General features: G+C 36.2%; 1 protein-coding gene across 1 annotated transcript; it reads right to left on the reverse strand.

The window, feature by feature from the left end:
- Window positions 1–14596: 14596 nt before the first annotated feature.
- Window positions 14597–14995, reverse strand: LOC141458123 (uncharacterized). Its single transcript, XM_074135719.1, has one exon. The coding sequence runs from the start codon at window positions 14993–14995 to the stop codon at window positions 14597–14599; it is 399 nt and encodes a 132-aa protein (XP_073991820.1).
- Between the last annotated feature and the right edge of the window lie 11773 nt (window positions 14996–26768).

A 26768-nucleotide genomic window follows, 5' to 3' on the forward strand; every position in this document is an offset into this window, starting at 1 on the left:
AGAAAACTCTTAGAGTAATAACATTATTCATGTCCCTCAGTTATTTTCCTGAAGTTTCCAACTAGATTTCACTTCAAAAACAACAAAATTATTTGCATTAAAACTCAATAAAATTTTAGAAAAATGGCTGACCATGAAATCTGTTTAATAAAATGAATAAAATAAATCAAAACAACTTTTGAAATTTGTTTTAAATATGGAAATACATATTTTGCAAGAAAAATATTGTAGTAAATATTATATATATATATTTTTTGTATAATAATATAGACTATGCATTATATATTTTACCGGCGGAATTTTTAACGAACGTGGTAAAGGAAAAGCAGTCAAGGTGTTTATAATATAATTTTCTGCAGCTAATCTCAAGGTCTTTACGTGCCACTTGATTCTATAGTTTGGTAATATAGTTCTACGTGTCCATGTTATGGGTACCTACAATATAATATGAATAATTTGATGGTATAATAAATAATTACAAATATCCTCATTTACAGGTCCGTTGTATTGTATGAATAATGCTGTAAGTGTTGATGTAAACTTATTTGTGTTGTTAAATTGGGAATGCTGGCTGGTGACAGGATTTCTGAAAGAAGTGGCATTTTTTCCCGAGCTTGGATAGACTTGATTGTGCAAAATTTTGAGTAGTTAATTCTTTTTTGTTTTGTTTCCGTAAGGCAGCATTCTAGGTCCTGTCCTGCACACAATCTACTCCTCAGATACGCATACCAACATTAATAGCACTGCAATTTCACCCTAGCACTATAGAAAAATGGACTATAGAACTGAACGAGACAAAATCTCAACCTTCAATCTTCGACGCATCATTCTTCCTTATGTCTATGACGATCTAATTCCTTTACCAGCAGACAACATAGTTCGCTCCTTGGGCTCTATCTGGAATTCTCTTACTCGACTTAAGAAAACCGAGATTCAACAGACGCTTCCGATAACTTAAAAGACTATTAGACAACAGATCAAAACACTATTTGGACACCAAGAGACTTATTTATGAAAGTGAAATGAAGCCCGTCTGGGCCTATGGCATAGAAAATGTGGAGCTCAAACCTCAAAAGGATCCAAAAAAAAAAAGGCCTTGCATTCTAAAATTCTTCCCACTATAGTTAAAGCTCCTTTCTACGTCGCCAATCAAAACCATTCACGCAGACTTAAACATTCCTTTCGTCACACAAATTGCTAAATTACGTAGAAAATTCCATTTTAACAATCAATCTCATCACAATCCACTGGTACAACATTTTTCTTCCAGAACATTTCCAGTCAACACTTCTAGACGTCTTAAAAGACAGTGGCCTCGCGATCTCCTCTCTGATGAAGAGAGGTCCATAGATAGCGAAACTAACACTAGGTAACTTCTCCCCTCCGAGGGTATTGCGAACTTCGTATATTATCCTTGTTGCTTACATTCCGAATGAAGTACCTTACTTACTGGGTCTCAGCCCTTAAATAGGCTCTACCTTCTAACTCAAGGGTGACAAACTGGTGGCTCCCGAGGTAATTTCTTGTGGCCCACGATGTACTGAAATAGAATGAAAATATAAAAACGTGTCCATATTATGGGTACCTACGTGGGAATATTATGAAGAAAATAGCGCTTCAGGGAGATCGAGACACTACCGTACTCACGATTGCCTTCCTCTATTAACCCTTTAGCTACTGAAGACGAGTATATAGCCTTTCTTGGAGGCCAGTGGGCATGTATAAACGCGCTGACTCAGTTCCAGCGACGTTTGGAAGCCATATGTCTGCCACTCTCAGTGGAATTCCAGAATGATTCGGTTTTAAAATACGAAGTGTGAATTCCCAAAATATATTCTGACTTAGGGTGAGAAATATCCAAAAATGTTTGCTGTACAAATGTTGTGTTATTTTTGGAGTTCGTTTTTGGGTGAGCAACTATTTCCGTCTATGAAATTAAACAAAACTGCTTACAGATCAAGATTGACTGGATAAACATCTATCTGCCTTAATGAAGATTGTCTGTTCTCAGTCTCTGAATCCAGATATTAGAAAACTAGAAAAAAAAATTGCAAATATGTAGTGTCCTGCATGAATCTTGCCTGTTGCACCAAGTGGCCCTTGGTTTAATTGAATTTAAAAGCCCTGTTGTAACAGAATTCCCGCAATAGGCTTAATAAAAGACACTAAATACATCGCCAACAACTCATCCTTCCTCAAATACGAACAAATATTGTTCGAGCAAAAACCACAGATATTATTAAAAGCGTAACAATGAAAAACACCCAACTTTGACAATGTTTGTCTCTATTTTCTATAAAAGATAAAATTCCCAAATGTTCTTTAAAATATAGGGCGACTACTCCTTTACAACTGTATATTTTGTAGCATCACAGATCTCATAGATTTCGAGATTTTAATAATAGCATCCAAAATAAAACTTTACGCCTATTAAAAAAAATATTCCTTCTTCCTTATCGATTAATGAATCATTCACCAAAAAATGATGAACAATACATAAAATAAGAATAGATATACTTATTATGTTGTAAACACAATCAGAACAACAAGATAATGGCTGTGAAGTAAAACTCTTCAAACTAAGAAGGAGAGTTAGATCGTCGCCACAGAAGGACAAGATTGTCATCATCTTATTTTGTATTCTTTTTCAGTTTCTCAGTTGACCTTCACATGTCTTTCAAAAGTAATACCCTCTTTTCCACACTCCTCAATTCTTATGAAGAGTATAGAAACTTTTCTAACCAACTGAAGATATAAAAATAAAAATCCGGTCTTTGAAATATTAGAAGCGTGTCCATCAATTATAATGTCACTAGAGAACTCTCCGTACTAAATCATACATAAAATCGATTCGACTCCATGTCAGTGAAGTTTCTCATACTATCAAATGCATATAGAAGTATAACAACGAGGTATGAGAAGATTATTTAGAATTGTCTCAATCGAAAGAAAATCTAAATAATATTGAAAGTAATACTTATTTTTCCCACCTCAAGTCCTGGATTACCAAAGATAGGTTCTGGATCAACGAATGGAGTTCCTGGCGAGGTGATCAGCAACTTAGTTGCCCCTGATGTCTCTTACGCACTTAAGAACCATCTTAAGGCTCCAAGAGAACTGGTTCAGACACTTTCAAACAAGGGATTAGGTTTTACAAGCTGCTAGCACTTTTAGAGCCGCCTTGCTGTCTGAAAATTAAAATTTTCTCACCTTTAAAGCCGTTTTTCAGCACATGTCAAAGACTGCTAACATTTCAGCTTGGGAAACTGTTAAACAATTGCCTATAGAACATTCAATGTGTTGAATGGTTTCTCCTTAAATATTCCAGCTTCTGGAAGCGTAAGCTATCTTGGAGCCATCTTTAAATCAGATCTACTTGTCTGTGAACATTCTAGTCAGTAGCCCCATTTCAGTTCTTGGTTTCATTCCAGATCACTTAAAATGGCTACCGAAAACTGCATCGTGAGTGAATTTGAAACCTCAGTCAGGCTCAAAAGCAGGGCCTTGATCACATAAATATTATTCTCTGCATTAAGGGAAGCGATTAGCACTGTGGTTAGCGTATATTGGATTCCAACGCAGTGATCTTGGGTTCTAATCCAGCTGTCAACTCATAGATTTTTTTCTCTCTCTCAATGGAGCTTCTTACAGCTCACTCAGTGTTGTCTGTGACGAAGGCATCGAAGGCTTGCAATGCGCTAAAAAAAGCTCCGGGCACCAATGACCTGAACGAGATGTTGTCGGGCCTTAAATTTAGAGAAAAAAAAACTCATGATCTGACGGGAGTACTAAGATTCTAATAGGTCAGCCCTTAAGGCCTACGCCACTGCGACCCCTTTGGATCTATTGTGGCTCCCCAACTTTAGAGCTTGCCCTCCAGACCCGTTCGTCTAATCAGACTCTTAATTCTGGAGAGCGGTTCCTGGGTAAAGCTCACAGGCCTTGGTTTTTCCTCCCCGAGAAGTAACATCCATGGCCACACGAGCCCCTTACACTGACACAACACTTGTAGTGCCGTTTCCTCCTCTTCCTGACTGAACCTACAAAGGCTTATCATCTGCCAGGCCCATGCGATGCATGTTTTCTGAGCCTGCAGTGGCCGGTTAATAGGCCTACAATTATCCTTATAGCCCCCACGGCCTTGACAGATTAATTCTGCAGGTCAGCCTTGGCGAATAGCCCGTTATGAACTCCTTCGCTTGTCTCTGCCCTGTGGTGGCTGACGGGAGTATTGCTCAAGTTCCTTTCTTGTCATTGTGCAAGCATTAAAACGGATCTGGCTTTTGGGTTTGTTGTGGAAGCACAAACGAGTTGTTTTTTACACTTACTACTTTATTGTGATGTCAAATCTCTGTAGAACGCTTCTTGTTATCCTGTGGAGTCTGGGGTTCCTCGTGGTAGATACTTAGATCATTTCTCTTCAAGATGTGCATTTTAGATCTTCCATCACATCTTCAATACATCAACTTTTATAAATTTAGTCCAATATATTCTATCTTCTAATCCTAACGCAGTACAATCAATTCATTGATTGAATGAATTAATTAATGAAAATAATATTCTGGGACGATTGTCCCCTTAGAATAAATACATGTAGATACAATTGGAGGCCCTACTGGTTTGGCCTGTATTTTAGATATTTATGTACAAAAAATAAGTATGTATTTACAAAAATAAGATTAATAATTAAAGAAATAAAAGCATTCAACTATTATTTCGGAGGAAGCTGAATAGAAAGGAGATAACTGAATAGAAGGGATTTAAAGATAGAAAGGGAAGGAGCATGGCGGACAGATGAAGGCAAGGAGTTCCAGAGAGAGGTAGCGCGAATTAGGAAGGATTTGTCAAAGGATGAAGTATAATGTGAGGGAATATATGAATATTTTGCTACAAATTAAATTAAAGTTAATTTACAAAAACAAAAAACAAAAATACCAGAGTATAACTTAACTCTCAAATCTTTGGTGCTCCTGTTTATTTAAATCAGACTGCACTTCTTTTAGCAGATAATTTCAAATATCTGGTCTAGAAACGTCAAAAAAACTGACGTGGAATACGCATATAAGACTTAAACGACATGAACTATAGAAAAGCTACTAACTGCTAGCAAGATTACTTTAATAAACGATCATTCATAAGTGACACTGATCATCCATATTGTAATGCACTATTGATTGAAATCGATTTGTTTTCCTGGGCGCGCAATTTTGGGGTTCAGCTATCGAATCCAAAATCTTCGTATCTAATCATTACAATGCAAATTTTGTTCGCTGAATGTTTCTAATCCTTTTCTTATTTAATAATTGGTCTGATGTCTCAGCTATAAAATTTGTATAAATAACCCAACCCCAAAATAGATGAATAATCTTTTACCATATTTTATATGAAATGTCTACTTAGGTTAGATTTAGCGAGCGGTTCCCTTATAAGTGGTTTTGTGTGTGTGTGTGAACGAGGAAAGTGGGGCTATCATTTAAGGATGAAGGAGAAGAAGAAGGTGTTCTCAAGTGCCCCATTGCACCCCCATAGAATCATTTACCTGTCAGCAGGACCGTGGGTAACCGCCCACTTGTGATAAACTGCGTCCAAATGTGGTCTGAACGGCGCCTCCTTGGTAATCTTGCGGGCAGCTAGTTGAAACGCCTTCTTCCTCATCCGTCCTGCCTATAATGCTTCAAAAAGTAACTTTCCTGAATGTCTTGCTTTCAAACTAAAGAGAACCTCCCTGTAATTAATGTGAACAGTTTTGGGCCTTGCCGACTACCAACACAGAGAGGCGTCACCAATTTTCTGTTTTTTATTTTTTTTAAACCACAAAGTGTTCTCCTGGTTTCTTTTAAAGTTGTTCTTTGTATTTATTACTGGATCATTAAAGAGATTGTTTTGCATTTCTTTATTTATGTACTGACACGAAACATGTGCTATAATAAAAAAAATTAGTGTATTTTTTCTTTGTAATTGTGTTTTTTGTTTGTTATTTCCTACTCTATGTAATTGCCTTATCAGAAGGAAATATAAAGGCCAGTAATGATTAGAACCTAACGAATTTCTAAAACCAGAGACGTACGAGGGTCGTTTGAAAAGTCCGTGCAAAGTCAGAGAGATCTGAGTCTGGTCAGACTGGCGCGTATCGAGGTTATGTTTAGTTAGTAGCATCTCTTGGAAGAACACACACCAAGTTTCAGTCAGATCGGTCTATTTCTTTGTGTTTGGCATTCGTTTGAATCGAGGAAGTCGAGTGATTTTCAAAAAATGGACGAAAAAGAATTTCGTGTGTTGATTAAACACTACTTTATGAAAGGCAAAACGCCTGAGGAGACTAAAGAGAAGCTTGATAAACATTATGGTTACTCAGCACCTTCGATTAGAACAGTTTATAAGTGGTTTCAAAATTATCGGAGTGGCCATATGGGCACAAGTGACGCTAAACGTTCTGGTCGCCCTGTTGAGGTTACTACTCCAGAAATCATTGATAAAATCCATGATATGGTGATGGATGACAGAAGAGTGAAGGTGCGTGAGATTGCTAGTGTTGTGGGCATCTCGAATGAACGGGTACATAATATTTTGCATCAACATTTGGACCTGACAAAGCTATCCGCAAGATGGGTGCCGCGATTGCTCTCGCTTGACCAAAAACGAAATCGTGTGAAGTGTTGCAAGGACGGTTTGCAGATGTACCAGAAGAATCCGCAGGACTTTAAGCGTCGTTTCGTCACTGTGGATGAAACATGGATACTTCACTACACTCCTGAGACCAAAGAACAATCTAAACAGTGGGTTACCAAGGAGGAATCTGCGCCAAAAAAGGCGAAGACCGTTCCTTCGGCCGAAAAGATTATGGCGACTGTCTTTTGGGATTCGCAAGGAATAATCCTCATCGACTATCTGGAAAAGGGTAAAACTATTACAGGTGCATATTATTCATCGTTATTGGACCGTTTGAAAACCGAGCTGTAAGAAAAACGCCCACGATTGGCCCACAAAAAAGTCCTTTTCCATCACGACAACGCACCAGCTCACACCTCAGCAGTTGTGGTCGCAAAATTAATGGAAATAGGGTTCCAACTCGTTTCACATCCCCCCTATTCTCCAGACTTGGCTCCCTCGGACTACTATTTGTTCCCCAATATGAAGAAATGGCTGGCGGGAAAAAGATTTTATTCAAACGAGGAGGTGATTGCAGAAACGAATGGCTATTTTTCAGACTTGGACAAATCCTATTATTCGGAAGGGATCAACAAACTAGAGCAACGTTGGACGAAGTGTATAAGCCTAAAAGGAGACTATGTTGAAAAATAAAAAAGGTTTACCCCAAAAAATTAAGTAGTTTTTATTTTTGCACGGACTTTTCAAACGACCCTCGTACGTTATGTTACTCTTAAACCTTTAAAGAGAAAATTTTAGAAACTACAGAATTTTTTAAGCAGGTTTTAGTTACATAAAGTTTAAAAAAAAAATAGACTTTTTACAGTCTCTTACGCCATTAAATAATTGCAATTATATTTATTTATTGCTTATAAAGACTTGGTCTTATACAAAAACAAGTACACAATTTTTTTGAACACAATAGTAGCTGAATAAATAGAACCCACAAAAATAGAAGTTATAACAAAGAGAAGAAGCCTTTTTTCTGAGAAAACTCCTAATTAGAACAGTAGTGTAATTACCAAAATAATCGAGGACATCTTAGTACAACTTAAAATAATAATAAAATAATCAAAAAATTTTTTATTTTTTTTCACTTTATTTGTCATATTTACCCTTACAACAAATGTTGCATCAGGTAAATTTGATGAAACTGGTTAAATTTTCACATGAAAAACATGTAAGAGTCACCACCCATTGATGGAACTCTTTCTCAGTTGATTGCACTCACAACAGTAGGTCCCTAGGCCACTTCCGCTTCAAGCGACGAGGAGGATTGTCTGGAAGGTGAGGAGACGAGAGTTGTTGTACAAGAGGATTAGGATGGAGAGCTAGGAGGCTGTGAAAGTTGCGGTAGCGAGACTTTATTAGGTCAGTGACAAAAGGGATGTGAAGGTCAGTGTGTATGGTAAGGTTAGAAATGTAGTTAAGAGCATTCAGGATTTTCCGTAGGATTTTAGACTGTAGTGTCTGCAGGCGTTTGGAGTTAGTGGATTTGGTTGAGCCCCACACTTCTGCTCCGTATGTCCATATCGGTCTTAACAGTGTCTTGTAAATAGTCAGTTTGTGATTCATGTCGAGTTTGGATCTACGGTCAAGTAGTCTACTAAGTAGCTAGGAGCGTCTGTTCACTTCTTGTCGTTTCAGTCGAGTATGTGGTGGGTTCCAGGTGAGTCTCTTGTCAATGTACAGTCCTAAGTATCGTACTACGTCAGCTGGAGGAATCGTTACAATTAAAAATTTAAGTTCAACATTCAATCAAGCATTTTCTCAAATTTAAACAATTAATCAGAAATATATACAAACTGTTCAATTTAGTTTCGTCATTAATCACTAGCGAAGATTCAATTGTGTTTTTAGTGAGATATGTAGCGATATATTTGTGTCTGAATGAGGTGAAAAAAACAGAGCAATTTGTCAGAAAGTGCTGAAAATTATCAACTTCACCATATTAACAGAGTTTACGGAAGTTGATCTTTATTTAATGTGGGTTGTTCAATATTTTTTTTTTTTTTTTTAGACTTCCTTGTAAGTGGCTACTAGGATTTTCTGTGAACATTTATCATTTTTCTAGCAAAAAATCGATTTTAGGGTAGTTGCTGGAGAACGGCTGAGATAGATTTCCAAAAATAACTTTTGATTTCAGTATAATGTATGGTTTTACAAACTGTGCAATAGAATTTAATACAACTCAAATGTTGATAATTGGAATACAAAGAAGTTGTAAGTTAAAAAACTTGAAAGTAGTAGTAGTTGTGTGAGGGTTCATACCTCTTTTCACACTATTCTGATCGATTTTAAGGAATCGAATAATTTATCTAGTTTTTAGCTATTCGATTTTCCTTTATTAATATATTTAAAATTCTTTTTAACAGTTAATAAATGACCATAATCTTATTGATTGCACATTTTTATTCCGGCAATCTTGGTTGACCTCCCCAAAAAAACACAAAAACCAACTTTTTTTGCATGAAATGTATTTTGGAACATTTCCGAAAATTTGAAAATGACCAGCGCACGGTTGAAACATTCTCTTTTTGGTATGATAATAAAAATGAATTTATGAGACTATGAAAGTTTTTTTATTTTAGAAACACTCATAAAATATTAAGCTATATATTCTGGTTTGGAGATACCCATCAAGATTCTCGGGTGGAGAAAAAATAAGATTTACGATAGCGTTTACCTTTATTTAAGCAAGTTTTAAAAAGCTGCAGCGACAAAAGAATTGAAATTATGTCTTTGTTGCATTAAAGAATATTTTATTCACTTTTTGAAATGTTTAGAGACAACTGGGCAATTACGTAAGTTAAATAATCATTTTGTTTCTGGTATGACCACTCACATGACTGTCTCTTGCTGCTATTCTCAATGTTCGAACTCATCAGTAAGAGTATTAGAGTATACGAGGGTCGTTTGAAAAGTCCGTGCAAAAATAAAAACTACTTAATTTTTTGGGGTAAACCTTTTTTATTTTTCAACATAGTCTCCTTTTAGGCTTATACATTTCGTCCAACGCTGCTCTAGTTTGTTGATCCCTTCCGAATAATAGGATTTGTCCAAGTCTGAAAAATAGCCATTCGTTTCTGCAATCACCTTCCTCGTTTGAATAAAATCTTTTTCCCGCCAGCCATTTCTTCATATTGGGGAAAAAATAGTAGTCCGAGGGAGCCAAGTCTGGAGAATAGGGGGGGATGTGAAACGAGTTGGAACCCTATTTACATTAATTTTGCGACCACAACTGCTGAGGTGTGAGCTGGTGCGTTGTCGTGATGGAAAAGGACATTTTTGTGGGCCAATCGTGGGCGTTTTTCTTGCAGCTCGGTTTTCAAACGGTCCAATAACGATGAATGATATGCACCTGTAATAGTTTTACCCTTTTCCAGATGGTCGATGAGGATTATTCCTTGCGAATCCCAAAAGACAGTCGCCATAATCTTTCCGGCCGAAGGAACGGTCTTCGCCTTTTTTGGCGCAGATTCCCCCTTGGTAACCCATTGTTTAGATTGTTCTTTGGTCTCAGGAGTGTAGTGATGTATCCATGTTTCATCCACAGTGACGAAACGACGCTTAAAGTCCTGCGGATTCTTCTGGAACAGCTGCAAACCGTCCTTGCAACACTTCACACGATTTCGTTTTTAGTCAAGCGTGAGCAATCGCGGCACCCATCTTGCGGATAGCTTTGTCATGTCCAAATGTTGATGCAAAATATTATGTACCCGTTCATTCGAGATGCCCACAGCACTAGCAATCTCACACACCTTCACTCTTCTGTCATCCATCCCCATATCATGGATTTTATCAATGATTTCTGGAGTAGTAACCGTCCAGAACATTCAGCGTCACTTGTGCCCATATGGCCACTCCGAAAATTTTAAAACCACTTATAAACTGTTCTAATCGAAGGTGCAGAGTCACCATAATGTTTATCAAGTTTCTCTTTAGTCTCCTGAGGCGTTTTGCCTTTCATAAAGTCGTGTTTAATCAACACACGAAATTCTTTTTCGTACATTTTTTGAAAATCACTCGACTTCCTCGATTCAAACGAATGCCAAACACAAAGAAATAGACCGATCTGGCTGAAGCTTGGTGTGTGTTCTTCCAAGAGATGCTACTAACTAAACATAACCTCGATACGCGCCAGTGGTGCTATCTCTCTGACTTTGCACGGACTTTTCAAACGACCCTCGTATTAGAGTATATAAGAGTAAAACGCTGAATATTTGGCTCATATTAATTCTCACCAATACACGTCATCTTGGAGAATGAACACCAACAGACTTACTCTTGCTACCGACAGACTAATAAAAATACTGTACTAAGTGGAGAATTAAAATAAACCACGATAAGACTAACGCTATACTACCAAACGTAGACCCTCTTTTAATCGACAAATTAGACACAATAATTCTCTGATCCCATGGTCTAGCCACGTTAAATTACCTAGGCCTAACTTTGGACAACAAACTGACTTTCACTACACAAGTTCAGGTCAAAGTAAACGTAGGTAAACTGGACTACAAAGACTATTATTTCCTCTACTCTCACGTGACTTCAAAATGACTATGACCAACTGACTCCTTTAAGAAGTAGTCATTAGGCCGATGTTGCTCTACACCTGCTCCGCCTGGAGCCTGTACTTGTAGTAGCAACATCAAGAAACTCCAGGACAACACAAGAACAAATTTCTCAGACTTGCGAAAGACGCACTAAAATTGACTCACTCCAGGAGAATGCGTCCATTATCCCCCGGTACACTCCTATATCCAAAATCGTCCGCTGGAACTCCTTTCCATCCTAGACTGTCATCCTAATCCATAGCCTCTTACAGATCCTTTTATACCCTACAGACACAAAAGACTAAAACACATCCTTCTCTAACTTTCTTCACTAGCTGCAGGTTTTTCTTTCCTTTTTCCCTGCATTCTGCTGTATCCTTCAAATCTTTAGCTTTCCACATACCATTGTTATGAAGGTTAAAATGTATTTTACATCAGTACTTCATGTCTTTATTATTGTTGTTCATATTTATTGTAGCAAAGATTTATTCTAGTCTAATCTAACCAATATTACTGCCTGTAAAGCGGTACATTACACTGAAATGTAACCATACATTGCAACATATCCCAACAATAAGAAGTTTACAGTAATGCTTGGGAGCCATTTTCGAGAATTTGTACTATCCATTGAAGAAAGAAATTTCTTTCAATCTCTATTTTAACCAAACATTTAACCGCCTTAACGTACTTTTAAAGGCAGCTGATGCTGTTTCAAGAACTTGTACCGCACCGTTGGACTTACTGAGGCTTCCATCCTGATCCATCTTCTACATGAGTTTTCTTCCCTTCATTGGTCTCTACGTCAACTCCTAAGTCTTTAAATGCCCTTATTCAGTTCTTTGAGGACGATTTTTTTTTTGGCAATGTGAGTAAAAGACAAGCTGTAAATTCTTCTCGTGTTTCCTGATATAGGGTACTGAAAGAGACAGGACCGGTCATTTCTATTCAATCTACCCAAATCTACAGCCAAAGTGCACTTAATCAAAATTTCTGGAACAAATATTTAAAAGTTTTTGATATCTATGTTTTTAATTACTATGTGAATAGTTTAATTAAAAATCTAGAAGCCTGATTCGAGAGAATTTTAAAATACTGAAAAATCTTTTCAGTTTTCTACTGAGACGATTTTTCTCCAAATTTGAATTTTCCGTTTTAAATTTGATTCTTTTAGATATTATACAGCTAACAAGACAGTGCAATGAAGTGCCAAGGCACTTCAGAGGTAAAGACTAACAAATCTTTCTCTTTAAAAAGTGCCTTTAACCGAATTTTCGTGGAGTAATATTTCACATAAGAGTTAGAATAGAATACGTAGTAGATTGGACGGGACCTACGCCCCAAGGCACTGCAGCCAAAAGAGGCTCATTGTGCACTCCCTTTTGGATCTAATAGACGAAACCTCCCCTACTAAGGAGGTTGAGGATTTTTCCTACTAGTTCTTTTTGTGCTACCGAAAATAGCCAAAGGTTTCATAGTGCAACCGCTCGGTAACAATCGAACAACAAGTGAAAGGCCGTTTCCTCCTCTTCCTGACACAATCTGCACAACGATTCCGAGCTAATAAGCCCCCACTTTGCACACAGAAGCTTTTTGAACCTACCAATGCCCCGTGAATAGGCCTGTAATCAGAGTAATCTGATTTCTGCCCAAGCAAAGAGTAACTTTGGTTCTTTGTTTACACAGCAAGGGCACGACACTCTTACGGGGTCTGGTCCCAGGCCAATGAAAGGAGTACTAGCTCCATTCCTGGCCAGTTGATCAGCTATTTCATTCCCCTTAATCACCACATGACCCGGCATCCACTCCAGCCGTACTTTATCGTGCTGAACCAGTTGTTCTAGGGCATAAAAGAGATCTACATATTTGCAACAAGAACAAAAAAAATCGTCGGTACCATTTTTTAGGAAATTTTAAAATACTGAAAAATTTATTTAGTAATGATGAGTTGCGATGAGTGCAGGTACATCGCAGGATGTGAGAATATCGCTGTCGTTATCAAAAAAGAAAACAGGGATGTATTTGACTTGGGTAAAGGAATATCGCTTGGGTAGATTGTGAAAAGAATAGGACCAAGAATACTCCTCCTGAGACACACTCCAGATTTCACAAAGATTGGATGTAAAAGAGAATAGAGTTTCCAGATACCCAGAAAAATCTTTTGGACAGGTAAGATCGAAGTTTTGAGTTTCAACGACTCTTTAAAGACTTTGAAAAATTAATTTATTTTGCAACTATGGTTTGCTGTAAAATGAGGTAATATTGAAAAGTGAATAATTTCGCCTAAGAAAAAATTTTTCTGAGTATAAAGTTTCATTGCAACTAATCTTTAGATATTTATCAGTTTCAAACTATGTTTTGCTAACCGTTGTAGCCAATATTTAAGCAATAATCTCCTCCTTGCTTCTAAAAATCCTTTTAATGCAAGCACCTAGTTAGCACAAACCATAAATGAAGAACTACTAGTTGCATGCAAACTAACAACTAAATATTCCTGACGTCAATAAAAAAAAAAAAAGCAACCAATTTAAAATGAAATATGTTTGCAACGCAACCATAACTTTAGTCAAATTCATAAAAATTCGTCATTGTCATATTTAAGGCGAACATATGGCTGGCCGTTAAGATTGAATATCCTACCGTTTTATATTCATTGAGTGATGCGGTCAGTGAAACCACTTTTAATTTAAATTTATACCAAGGCAACGTCTCTGGCCATTATAGAACTAGAATTAACGTTCATCTAACATGGCTGTATAAACCTAAATTTTTTTTTACAGTTAATATGAAATATGTTAAAGGTTTTTTTCTTTAAAATAAATAATTGTAATAAAAATTATTTCCGCCCAACTGTTGGAGTTATAAATCAGGCTTAATATTCTCACTAACATTGGTTTAAGATATTTTAATTCTTAAAATAAAATAACAAATAAATACAGTTTTTACAGTAGAACATGAAATATTTCTTCGCTACGTTGCTTCGAACTCCCACGCGGTGATACATAATGTAATCATTATCTTTGTAACATGATTTGTTGCCGATTTATAAAAAAGGCCTGATATTTCCATATTATGATAGTATTAAGTGTAATATATGGGCTTAAATTAGCTTATTAGTTTTTACAGTTTACAATTTGGAAAGTTTCGCTTCATTTTGAAGCCTAAGAATTTTTATATCAATTTCTTCTTCTTCTTCATTGTCTTCGCTCTTAAGCCATTCAGCGGCGAGCTTTAGATAACTTAGGCTTTCGGATGTAGTCTTCTCTGTTATTCGCCAATTTTCGGATAGAAGTCCTAGTTTGACCTCGCTTTTGTGCCAATCGCCCGATGTAATCCAAATAGCCGTAATCTTGGTCCGCCTCTTGGTCTGAGGCCTTCTGATTTAGCCTCCATCAAGCACCTAATCCTCTCCTCTTCTCTTCTCCTGCAGACGTGGCCAAACCACCCCAATTGCCGATTCTCCAACTTGGTTGTACCTCTAAGCTGCTCCTTATTGTTTCATTTCTAATTTTATCACGCTTAGATTTCCCTTCGGCCCGGCAGAGAAATCTCATTTCGGCAGCTGTAATAACCCGGCTTGCATGCTTATCCAGCATAGTCCACGATTCTGCCCCATACTGAAGATGAGGTAAGTTCACTTTTTTGCTGACCTCTCTTTTACCAACCACAACATTCCTGATCAGACCATAGGCTTTATCGGCTACACCCACCCGATTCAGCATCTCCTGATCAATTCTGCCATCCCGGCTAAACAAGACTCCCAGGTGCCTAAACTCTTCTACCTTTTCCATGAATGCCCCTTCACACTCCACTCGGATTGATAAAATATATCAATTTAACGAAGAAGAGGAGGGATTAGCTATGTGGTTAGCGTACTCGATTCCCACGCGGAGGTCCCGGGTTCGAATTCAGCTGCTGACCCTTAGATTTTCTCTTTCTAGGAGCTTCTTACAGCTCACTGTCCGGTGATGGACAGTGTTGTCTGTAACGAGAGAACACTGTCCGGAGGCCGGCTGTGCACTGAAAAAAGCTCCGGGCGCCAATAACCTTAGATGTTGACGCGCCTTAAATCATAAAAAAAAAAATTTAACGAAGTAAAAAAATAAAATCTATTGTAACCACTTACTAGACCTTTCACTGCAGTTCAAGTCCTTAATTAAAGTAAAATAAAGTAATCGCCTTCTTAGCCTACATTAACACAACATTTAGCCTACGCGGATGATGTTGTAATCTCGGCAAAGAGTAAAGCGGCATTAGCAGGATCCTTTCAGAAATTTGAAAGAGCAGCCAAAAAACTGGGACCTGGTACATGAAGACGTCTAGATCCCCATTAAATAGGGAGAATATCCATTTGGGAGATTATTCCTTTAGAGCAGCAACTCAGTTCAAATATTTGGAAGCCATTTTGACTGAAAAAAAAAAATGAAATAGAAGAAGATATAAAGAATAGGATTGCTGCAGGAAATAGATGTTATTTCTACCTACGGAAGACCATCTTGTCCAAAATGATGTCACGAAGAGCTAAATTGCTAGTTTACAAGACCATTATTATTATTATTAGAAAGAAAAGATTTTAAGAAGGATATTTGGTCCCGTAAAGGTAAATAATATTTGGAAAATCAGAACTAAGAGCTTCGTGACTTATATGGCGAACCAGATCTGGAGCTGTTTCATTAAAGCCTCCAGATTAAGATGGTTAGGGCTCGTAGAAAGGATGTCCGAAACAAAATCCAGAGGGAAGAAGAAAAAGAGCAGGTCCTCGCTTGAGATGGCTGGACGATGTCAAAACCGACATCAGAAGACTGGTGTTTTGGACAGGGACGAGTGGAATGTTGTGCTGAAGGAGGCTAAGGTGCTTACAGCCCTGTAGTAAGTAAAATGGTCGCCAATTTTTTGAGGCGGGGCTTAACGTCAAACTACCAATAAGGTTTCGTGGACGGAAGCGGAAGCTCATACTTTAAACAATTTTGTCTCACAAATAAAAAGAAGCCATAAGCAGGATTCGAACTGGGAATCTCCCAATTGCAAAGCCACTTACTTGACCACTAGACCACTGCCCACCAATACGTGCTTAATTATAAATGCTTAGTAAGGTAATAAGTCCAAAGATTCACTGAAATGAAAACCTCCATGTTGATTTAACAAGTAAGAGCCAAGTTTGAGAAAAATCCTAAATACCAACAAAATCGACTTTTGTGAAGAGACATTTCTGGTTGGATGATTTTGTTTAAAAGCCATATTATCGATTCTGATAATTTAAAATGATGGTTATATTGATTAGTGAATAGGTTATATTGACGCATAAGTGTCGAAGCAGAGAGATTATACTAAACGCTTTTGATAGCCACTGAATGTGGCTAAACTCTAGATCACGGCTGGGAGCCTTAAAAAGTAAGCGCCAATAATCACTTATGGTTGATGCCTTCACGTTTTTGGTGAATCTTATCATAAATTTAGCTCCTTAAAGCATCTAATAGCGTAATGTGGCTTAAACAAGACCCATTTTTAATTAATAGATAATTGTAGTGAGGGAAACTCAAATGATTGGTTTAAAGCTGTCGTAGTAGTAAAAATTGGAGTAAATTAATTTGGTTTCAGGTTAAATGAGATTGGATTGTTTCTGTACTAAGCCTAAATTGTTAAATCTTTAAAGCGAACAATGAAAAACTGACTTAACTGCTTCTACACTAAGCCTAAATTGTTATATCTTCAAAGCGCACAATGAAAAACTGACTTAACAGTTTCTACACTAAACCTAAATTGTTATATCTTCAAAGCGAACAATGAAAAACTGACTTAACAGCTTCTACACTAAGCCTAAATTGTTATATCCTCAAAGCGCACAATGAAAAACTGACTTAACAGCTTCTACACTAAGCCTAAATATCTTCAAAGCGCACAATGAAAAACTGACTTATCTGCTTCTATACTAAGCCTAAATTGTTATATCTTCAAAGCGCACAATGAAAAACTGACTTAACAGCTTCTACACTAAGCCTAAATTGTTATATCTTCAAAGCGAACAATGAAAAACTGACTTAACAGCTTCTACACTAAGCCTAAATATCTTCAAAGCGCACAATGAAAAACTGACTTATCTGCTTCTATACTAAGCCTAAATTGTTATATCTTCAAAGCGCACAATGAAAAACTGACTTAACAGCTTCTACACTAAGCCTAAATTGTTATATCTTCAAAGCGAACAATGAAAAACTGACTTAACAGCTTCTACACTAAGCCTAAATATCTTTAAAGCGCACAATGAAAAACAAACTTAACTTTATCAACATTGATATAATTATAGCTCGGTCTCAGTTCGAGGTATTGCTCAACATCACTGATCAATGCTGTCTGTACGCAATGATTTACAATGACTCGAATTTTTTAAGTAACAAAAACTCAGAGAATTGGTAAGTAGATTTTAATTGTACCTTCCTTCAAACAATATTCACTTTATTATTAATTAGTAAACATCATTCAAAAATATTTGAGCAATATATTATCTAAAAGTGAAATAGTCAATTATATGGAAAAGGTTAATTATCCATTCAAATTAATTACTGTCAAAACTATAATGGTGGAGGGGCGAACGGACACGCCCACAACATTTTGTTTTATATATTTAATTAGATCATTATTCTTCAGTTCACAACCTTTTTTTTTTCTTTTAATAATTAACTGTCATGTGAATATTGACGTTATTTATGACTGCAGGTTAATTTTATAATTTATTATCGTAAATTTTTTCATTTTTAATTTATTGTCTACTTTGATGATAATGAATATTTCAAAGAATAATGTGAAAGTTAGGTTATTCAATTTCACAAAAAACTACTTAAAAATTTCGGTCGCAATATAAATTTTGTAATTAATCAGCTGATGTATTAATGAATTCATTTTAAATGAAACTTTTGAATCGATTTGCTGAAAGCGAGTGAAGCTAGTCTTTGACTAGCCGCCGTTCACCAACCACGCAGGACGTTGGTCTTGCAAGTCGTCCTACATTTCCGCTTCGCAATCTTAGGCTGCCCATATAAAGCTTCCTTTGAGCCCCTTGTACCAACCATCCGATGTCCCAGCCATTGTAATCTACCAGCTTTCATACAAGACGCAATATTAGATTCCCCAAACAATTCAGCCATTTCTTATTTCGTACTGAAGCCTTCCTCTGTCCTCGTAGATCCTAATATTTACCTTAAGATTTTTTTGTTTCTTCACCCACCTGTGCAACTTTTGCTCAACGGCTCGTGTCAATACCCACATTTTTTGAGCTATAAGTGATTACCATTCACGTTACTGTCTTAAAAAATACTGATTTTCTCTGCTCGCGTCACATTTTTCATTTCTAATCATCGTTTGAAGAGCCTACAAGCATCTATTTTTCTAACGGCATTAGGAAATCTATATTTGCTATTCCTGAAAGCTTCTTAGAGCTTCCTGACCGTGTTGTGTGATGGACAGTGTTGTCTTGAAGCAAGATATCACTGATCACATGATGACAATGACATCAGATGTTAACGCGCCTTTAAAAATGATGAATACTTAAACTTTAAATTAGAGCCAATTAAATTCCATAATTTTCTATCTAATTTTAGAAAAGGTTTACGCCGTCGAAATTAATTTTATTAATTTATGGTCAAAAATCTAAAAATAAATAATAACTTTAAATATAAAAGTTAGATTTGCTTTAATTTAACGTTCAGAGATCAACATAGCTTTTTTTTTAAAGTAAAAAGTTAAAGTAAGTCTTTGAAATGAAGCTTAAAGAATTTATTTTTTCAGTTTTTAATCTGTTTCAAATAACTAATTATAAGTTTAGTTCAGGCAATTCATAATTAAATTCTAATTTAAATTAAATATAATTATATATTTAGAAATTCATATACCTACATATCAATTAAATTAAATTCGTAAAACTAAAATAACAAATAGACCTAAAATATTACTAATAATTATTGAAATAAATTATACTGACAAGATAATATTTAATAATAGAAATAAACATCATTTATAAACAAACATATTTATAAAACTGGCAACCTATCAAAGTAATTAAACATTATTTAGAATATTTTAATAAACAATGAAGGCCAGCGTGTTTAATAATAACAAATTGGTATACATTAGTTTTATTCAATTTTTAAAATTTTTGATGTTATTTAAACTTTGTATAAATATATTGGTTTAAAAGATAAAAAAAAGAAAAAGTTGAACGCAAATTTGGAAGGCTGTTAATTTGTTTAAATATATAAATATGGTGCCTTTATCACATAAATATCACGCCATTAGTGATAATTTATTGCTTATTATTGAAGGTAGTTTTGCTATTTTATAGATTAGCGGCGGTAAAGCTCAATTATCTTTTGAAGTATAACTAGTTAAAGAAATAAAAACTATATGTGAAGGTAATAATTTCCTATGAATCATTATTCTATACGAGCGAGGAGAGATTATCTCAAGGTGAGGAAAGTGTGGTTGAATTTTAATTTGTTATTGACAATCTAATTGTCACTTTTGATAATTATATTACAGCTTGTTGAGTTTTTAACTAGTTTTTTTGTATCTTTTCTTTTATTTTCTCTTTATTGCCAGACAAGACATCGAACTTTTTTTTAATTATAATTTAGTAATTATACTCTGCGTGGTTTCACGCTTTTTATGCCCTGATATATTAGACATGTCTGCCTTTAAAAAAAAGAAAAAGAAATCTTCTTTTTCAGTAATTAAAATATCATTTTAATAACAAAAATATCTGATTTTAAAAATTCACTCACATTTCTGAAAACCATTATTTCGTAACCTTAAGGGAAACGATTGTTTTTTGAAACTTAAAATTCTTAAACCGGTGTTCCTGTCCGCCTGTCCTCTTCAACAGCAATCCTCTTTCTTATAAAGATCTGGTGCGCTACCTTGGGCCCTACTTAGACAAACGACTCAAATGGAACTCACACACTAGACTTAAAAGACAAGCAATGAGAAAACGTGCGAAACTGCTTTACAGACTACTTGGACGACGCTCCAAATTACCCATTGAACTCAAACACTATTCTCAAACCTATGTGGACTTACGGACTAGAGCTGTGGGGTTCAGCCAAACCTATAAACATACGGACAGTACAAATATTTCAGTCAAAACTCCTCTGACAGATAGCTGACGCTCCTTTCTACGTGACTAACCTCACTCTTCACAACGACCTCAACATCCCCTTCGTACACCACCAACTCAACAAGACTAAATATCAAAAGTTCCATACTGCTCTCTCTACTTGCTCTAAACCTGTTGTACGGTCTCTCGCCTCCTCTGACATCCCTAACAATACTCCTCGCCGACTGAATCACCAATGGCCCCGCGACTTTCTTTGTGTCTGAAGATCTAAACGTCATCGACACTGTGTGCCAGATCTGGTGCGCTACCTTCGGCTCTACATAGACAAACGACTCACGTGGAACCCACACACTAGACTTAAAAGACAAGCAATGACAAAACGTGCCGAAACTGCTCTACAGACTACCTTGGACGACGCTCCAAATTACCCATTGAACTCAAACGTTTAATGTACAACACTATCCTCAAACCTATGTGGACTTACGGACTAGAGCTGTGGGGTTCAGCCAAACCTATAAACATACGGACAGTACAAATATTTCAGTCAAAACTCCTCTGACAGATAGCTGACGCTCCTTTCTACGTGACTAACCTCACTCTTCACAACGACCTCAACATTCCCTTCGTACACCACCAACTCAACAAGACTAAATATCAAAAGTTCCATACTACTCTCTCTACTTGCTCTAAACCTGTTGTACAGTCTCTCGCCTCCTCTGACATCCCTAACAATACTCCTCGCCGACTGAATCGCCAGTGGCCCCACGACTTCCTTGTAGTCTGAAGACCTAAGCGCCATTATTCTCCCATCTCGCCTCTCTCCACACATTCTCCTCTCTCCTCTAGATAGTGCTACCGCTGGGTAATTTCTCTCCTCCTGCTCTCCTCCCGCACCAGTTCATCACTCTCTCTCCATATTTACTTATTGAATATATGTATACAGATTGTAAATTACTAAATAAATAAATATACAAATAAAACTTGTAAAAGTACATTGAGAGATAAATAAAAAGAAAATCCCGATTCTCGAGCGCCTATCTTCCTGTTTATGGAATTTTTTATATTAAGTGCTTCTTATCGTCTATGTCTTTCGACTCAGGATGAAAACCGAACCTGAACCAACTAAGAATTACAGCTGTCCAAAATAGAACAATAACCTTAAGAGGAACAGCTGAAACTCCTTCAACGCCAACTTATTCCTACCAAACATCCTAAACCTAGTCTCCTCCTAAGATGGATGATTGTCTTCACCTCTGTCTCAAATGTATGTATTGTAAACATCTATAATCACCAGATAATCGCACAGATTCTCTCGTGGATTTTCAGCCGGAGTAGGAATCCGGCAGTTACAGAGAATCCCTACAAGGTTTAAACCAAATCCGTCGGATTGGATTAGGTAGGTATACGCCGGATTGGAAGACAACATTGTGAGCATCATGTGTAGTATATTTGAATTCAAATAACGTAACTAAATTGTACAAATTCAGGGTTAAGACTTTTTTTTGGAATTAGACAAAATAGGTCAAACGAAACTGCCTTCTTCACAAATTTTATTTAAAGAAAATGATTAATATAATATCCTTTTTACATTATTATTATTATACTTTGATCTTCCTAACTCACTGCATACCCAAAGACCTGTTACTTTCATTTAAAACATTTAAATGACAGATATTATAATTGTTTTCAGAAGTCCTATAATTAATTATTTGTCAACTACTCAAGAATATGAAGAAAAATTTATAATACTCCATTTTAGAATTTTTGTTCAAAGAGTTGACTCATTCTGATTTACTTATTCATCCTATCTAACAAAAGGCCACAGTCATAGCATAATAGTGAATTATTACAATGACAACTTCTATTAGACTAAACTAGTAACACAATCAAATTGATTGATTGAGTCGAATGTCATTGAGTGTCAGATCACATTGATTGCTTGCACATCATTTTTTTTGATCAATATAACATTCTTTTTTTTTTAACAAGAAAGATTAACTTCATTTAATTTTCATTTTAAAACGGCAGCCATTTTTATTTATTTATAAATAATTTATTGTTATGAAAAGGACAACTGTTTTGTAAATTTAAAATCTCAAATTGATCAAATTTGAAATATTAAATACGAGGGTCGTTTGAAAAGTCCGTGCAAAAATAAAAACTACTTAATTTTTTGGGGTAAACCTTTTTTATTTTTCAACATAGTTTCCTTTTAGGCTTATACACTTCGTCCAACGCTGCTCTAGTTTGTTGATCCCTTCCGAATAATAGGATTTGTCAAAGTCTGAAAAATAGCCATTCGTTTCTGCAATCACCTCCTCGTTTGAATAAAATCTTTTTCCCGCCAGCCATTTCTTCATATTGGGGAACAAATAGTAGTCCGAGGGAGCCAAGTCTGGAGAATAGGGGGGATGTGAAACGAGTTGGAACCCTATTTCCATTAATTTTGCGACCACAACTGCTGAGGTGTGAGCTGGTGCGTTGTCGTGATGGAAAAGGACTTTTTTGTGGGCCAATCGTGGGCGTTTTTCTTGCAGCTCGGTTTTCAAACGGTCCAATAACGATGAATAATATGCACCTGTAATAGTTTTACCCTTTTCCAGATAGTCGATGAGGATTATTCCTTGCGAATCTCAAAAGACAGTTGCCATAATCTTTCCGGCCGAAGGAACGGTCTTCGCCTTTTTTGGCGCAGATTCCCCCTTGGTAAACCATTGTTTAGATTGTTCTTTGGTCTCAGGAGTGTAGTGATGTATCCATGTTTCATTCACAGTGACGAAACGACGCTTAAAGTCGTGCGGATTCTTCTGGAACAGCTGCAAACCGTCCTTGCAACACTTCACACGATTTCGTTTTTGGTCAAGCGTGAGCAATCGCGGCACCCATCTTGCGGATAGCTTTGTCATGTCCAAATGTTGATGCAAAATATTATGTACCCGTTCATTCGAGATGCCCACAGCACTAGCAATCTCACGCAACTTCACTCTTCTGTCATCCATCACCATATCATGGATTTTATCAATGATTTCTGGAGTAGTAACCTCAACAGGGCGTCCAGAACGTTCAGCGTCACTTGTGCCCATATGGCCACTCCGAAAACTTTGAAACCACTTATAAACTGTTCTAATCGAAGGTGCAGAGTCACCATAATGTTTATCAAGCTTCTCTTTAGTCTCCTCAGGCGTTTTGCCTTTCATAAAGTAGTGTTTAATCAACACACGAAATTCTTTTTCGTCCATTTTTTGAAAATCACTCGACTTCCTCGATTCAAACGAATGCCAAACACAAAGAAATAGACCGATCTGGCTGAAACTTGGTGTGTGTTCTTCCAAGAGATGCTACTAACTAAACATAACCTCGATACGCGCCAGTAGTGCTATCTCTCTGACTTTGCACGCACTTTTCAAACGACCCTCGTATTAACTAATATTTTATCTTTAAAAATATTTTGAGGTATAACAATGGAAATCGCTGCTTATATTTTGTACCATAAGTTTATTTAGTTTCGTAATCTGTTATAAATCTATCCTGTTTTTATTTATTTTTTTAATTTTAATCGTATCCAATACCCGAGGTCCTTGACGCCACAAGCTCTGTTTAAATCTAGGTTTTTTGAAATATCACGCTTTGGACTAGCGCCGTTAACTTCGCCACAATCGTATTTTAAAATCATCCGAAGACAACACAATGTTTTTAAGTAATTATTAATTTCAGTAAAGTTAGTAATTAAGTAAAGTAATCGCCCTATTTTTTTGAGGCGGGGCTTAAGGTTTTACTCCTGAATAATATCTTTGATTTTAAACTTCGTAGCACGCATGTTTATTGGTCTCTGACCAGTTTCAGGTTTCCATTTATGTTCAGAGGCAGATTTATCAATTTGCTGCAGAGATTTCGACTTCATTTAATTATCTCACTCGCAGTAAACTTGTTGTCTCTACACCAAACTGTTGCATGCAAGTCCAAAACCGGCCAGAGATACAATAAACTAAGACGAATAAAGTCCATAGTGTGCACAAAAACCAGATATATTTTATTATTATTTCTTAAAAAAACGAAACAAAAAGAAACATTAAAAATAGTTATCAATCCATTGAAAACACTTTTGGCTTCATAAATTAAAATTTCCCGTTTTGCTGTTTTTGCTTTTTGTTCATTTGAATAGCTTCAACCTTGCTCCTGTCAGTTGACATGAAGTCAGAATTTATTACCTTTCGCTTTTCTATTTCTTTACGAGTGTATTTTGTTTTGGTTTCCTCGATTTTAACAAAAGGGCACACGCCTTCTTTGTTGCAGTAGTATCTATGACGAATTGTTACTTCTTCTTTTTGACATTTACTTTTGAATGCTTATTTTCATTGTGTTTAATTCTTCTATTTTTTTCTTTACTTTGAATGAAATGTAGCCTAAATTTTAATAAATTTAGGGCTTACGACACATCAAGTTAACAAAAATTTTAAATAGTGCAAATAAATCAATCTATACTTTTTTGTTTTCAATTCTTTTTCTTAAGCGAACTATTTATTTGGAATTACTCACCTTGCCTTTATAGACAGACTTTACTTTGGAATAATATTTTATGGACTAACAGATACATTTACGGGACTTTCTTGGTTAAATGGCCATTGAAAAAAGATGACTCTTGGATTTAAGAATCAAGCCACCTTAGCTCGAGCAAGTAAACTATCTAGAGACTGTGGTGGGCTCCAAAACTAAACTGGTCTAAATATATCCAGAAGAACATTAAAATAGGAACCAGACTGAAATTGATAACGAGTCTTTTTTTGGGGTCATTCTTGGGCCATTTACCAATCTTATTTGCGTGCATCAATTGAGTAAGAAACAAGTTACCGCTCTGGGACAGCTGGACAAAATTTGAAAACCAATCCTTAATAGTTCCCACTGAGCGAACAAAAACTAACGCATTTTAGAGCTTGGATGAATGGAAACATGGATTTTCAGGGGTTAGCTGAATAGAAAATAAAAACTACCATTCATCCTCTGAGGAAACTTATGGTGGACACCAAAAAGAGATCTTGGCCAACTGAAAAATGTGCTCAAGATCGGTTGAAGGCACTGCATTTATGGCTAGCAAATATTAAAGAATTTTAAGTGGAAACTGGATTTAAATTTAATAATCTTCACTTCCAGTAACCAGTGGCTACTTGAATACACCGAATGGGGAAGGTGCTGGTATTGTGGTTATGAACAGGGATGTGTAAGTTCGCATCCGCGTCTAGCTATTTTTTAATTATTAGAAAAATATTATAAATACCTATACTATTAATCTTATTATTATTATTATTATTATTTTATGATTTAAGGCGCGTCAACATCTAAGGTTATTGGCGCCCGGAGCTTTTTTCAGTGCACTGCCGGCCTCCGGACAGTGTTCTCTCGTTACAGACAACACTGTCCATCACCGAACAGTGAGCTGAAAGAAGCTCCTAAGAAGAGAAAATCTAAGGGTCAGTAGCTGGATTCGAACCCGGGACCTCCGCGTGGGAATCCAGTACGCTAACCGCATAGCTAATCCCTTCCATTATTAATATTATTATCAGAAAAACGTAAAGGATTGGCGCAGATATCCATTCTCGTATTTAAAAAACTGTCATTTCTCTTACAGTGGTAACTTCAATGGTGATTGTACTCCATAGACGTTGCCGTCGATTGCTGAAGTTCAAAACCTAAGAAGAATGTGGAGTACAAGATATTTGGCTGATTTCTAAGCCTAAGGGTCCCTAAGGACCTTTTTCTCGACAGAATAAAGAGGGATTGGTTTGACACACCTCGTGTCATTCGGACTTGGGATCTTCCACAAAAAAAAAATCAACGCTTCGTAACTGCAACCCCCTAAAAAAGTGAGTACATTTAGTAAAAATGGGAATTCCGTACGAGGTACTTTGATCAATAGGTAAGTCAACTGAGGCTAGGTCATCCTAGTCGTGTGATTTTTAAAGGCAGTCTTTTTCAGATTCAATGTGGACAATCACTGTATTTGCTGCAATTTAGGTGTCCCAGACACTTTATATCACTTTTCTGTTGGTATGCCCATCATTTAGATCTGCCAGGTACGAATATTTACCTGAATTTATTAAAGTTGAGCAAGATAACGAGGAAAATTTACTTAATTTATTAATTATTGACAATCTCACTAAATTTAATAACTTTTATTACTTCCTGGTATTCGCTTTAAAAATTAAAGAATTCATAATAAATATTGAAAATTAAAGAGCAGTTAATTTTTCTTTATAAATTTTAGTTCTTTTAGTTGTCTTTTATTTTGTTTATTTTGTCATTAATTTTAGTTATGTAAGAAATAATACATTTTTAGTTTGCAGTTATTTTATGATATGGAATTACTTAATTTTGTACCACTACTCCATTTGTATAGGGTAATACCCTGAGAACAAATAAAATTATACTTATACTTTGATCAATACGAGGGTCGTTTGAAAAGT

Source organism: Rhodnius prolixus, unplaced genomic scaffold (assembly GCF_049639745.1).
Source record: "Rhodnius prolixus isolate KJV_2025 unplaced genomic scaffold, Rpr scaffold_5, whole genome shotgun sequence".
NCBI classification, from domain to species: domain Eukaryota; kingdom Metazoa; phylum Arthropoda; class Insecta; order Hemiptera; family Reduviidae; genus Rhodnius; species Rhodnius prolixus.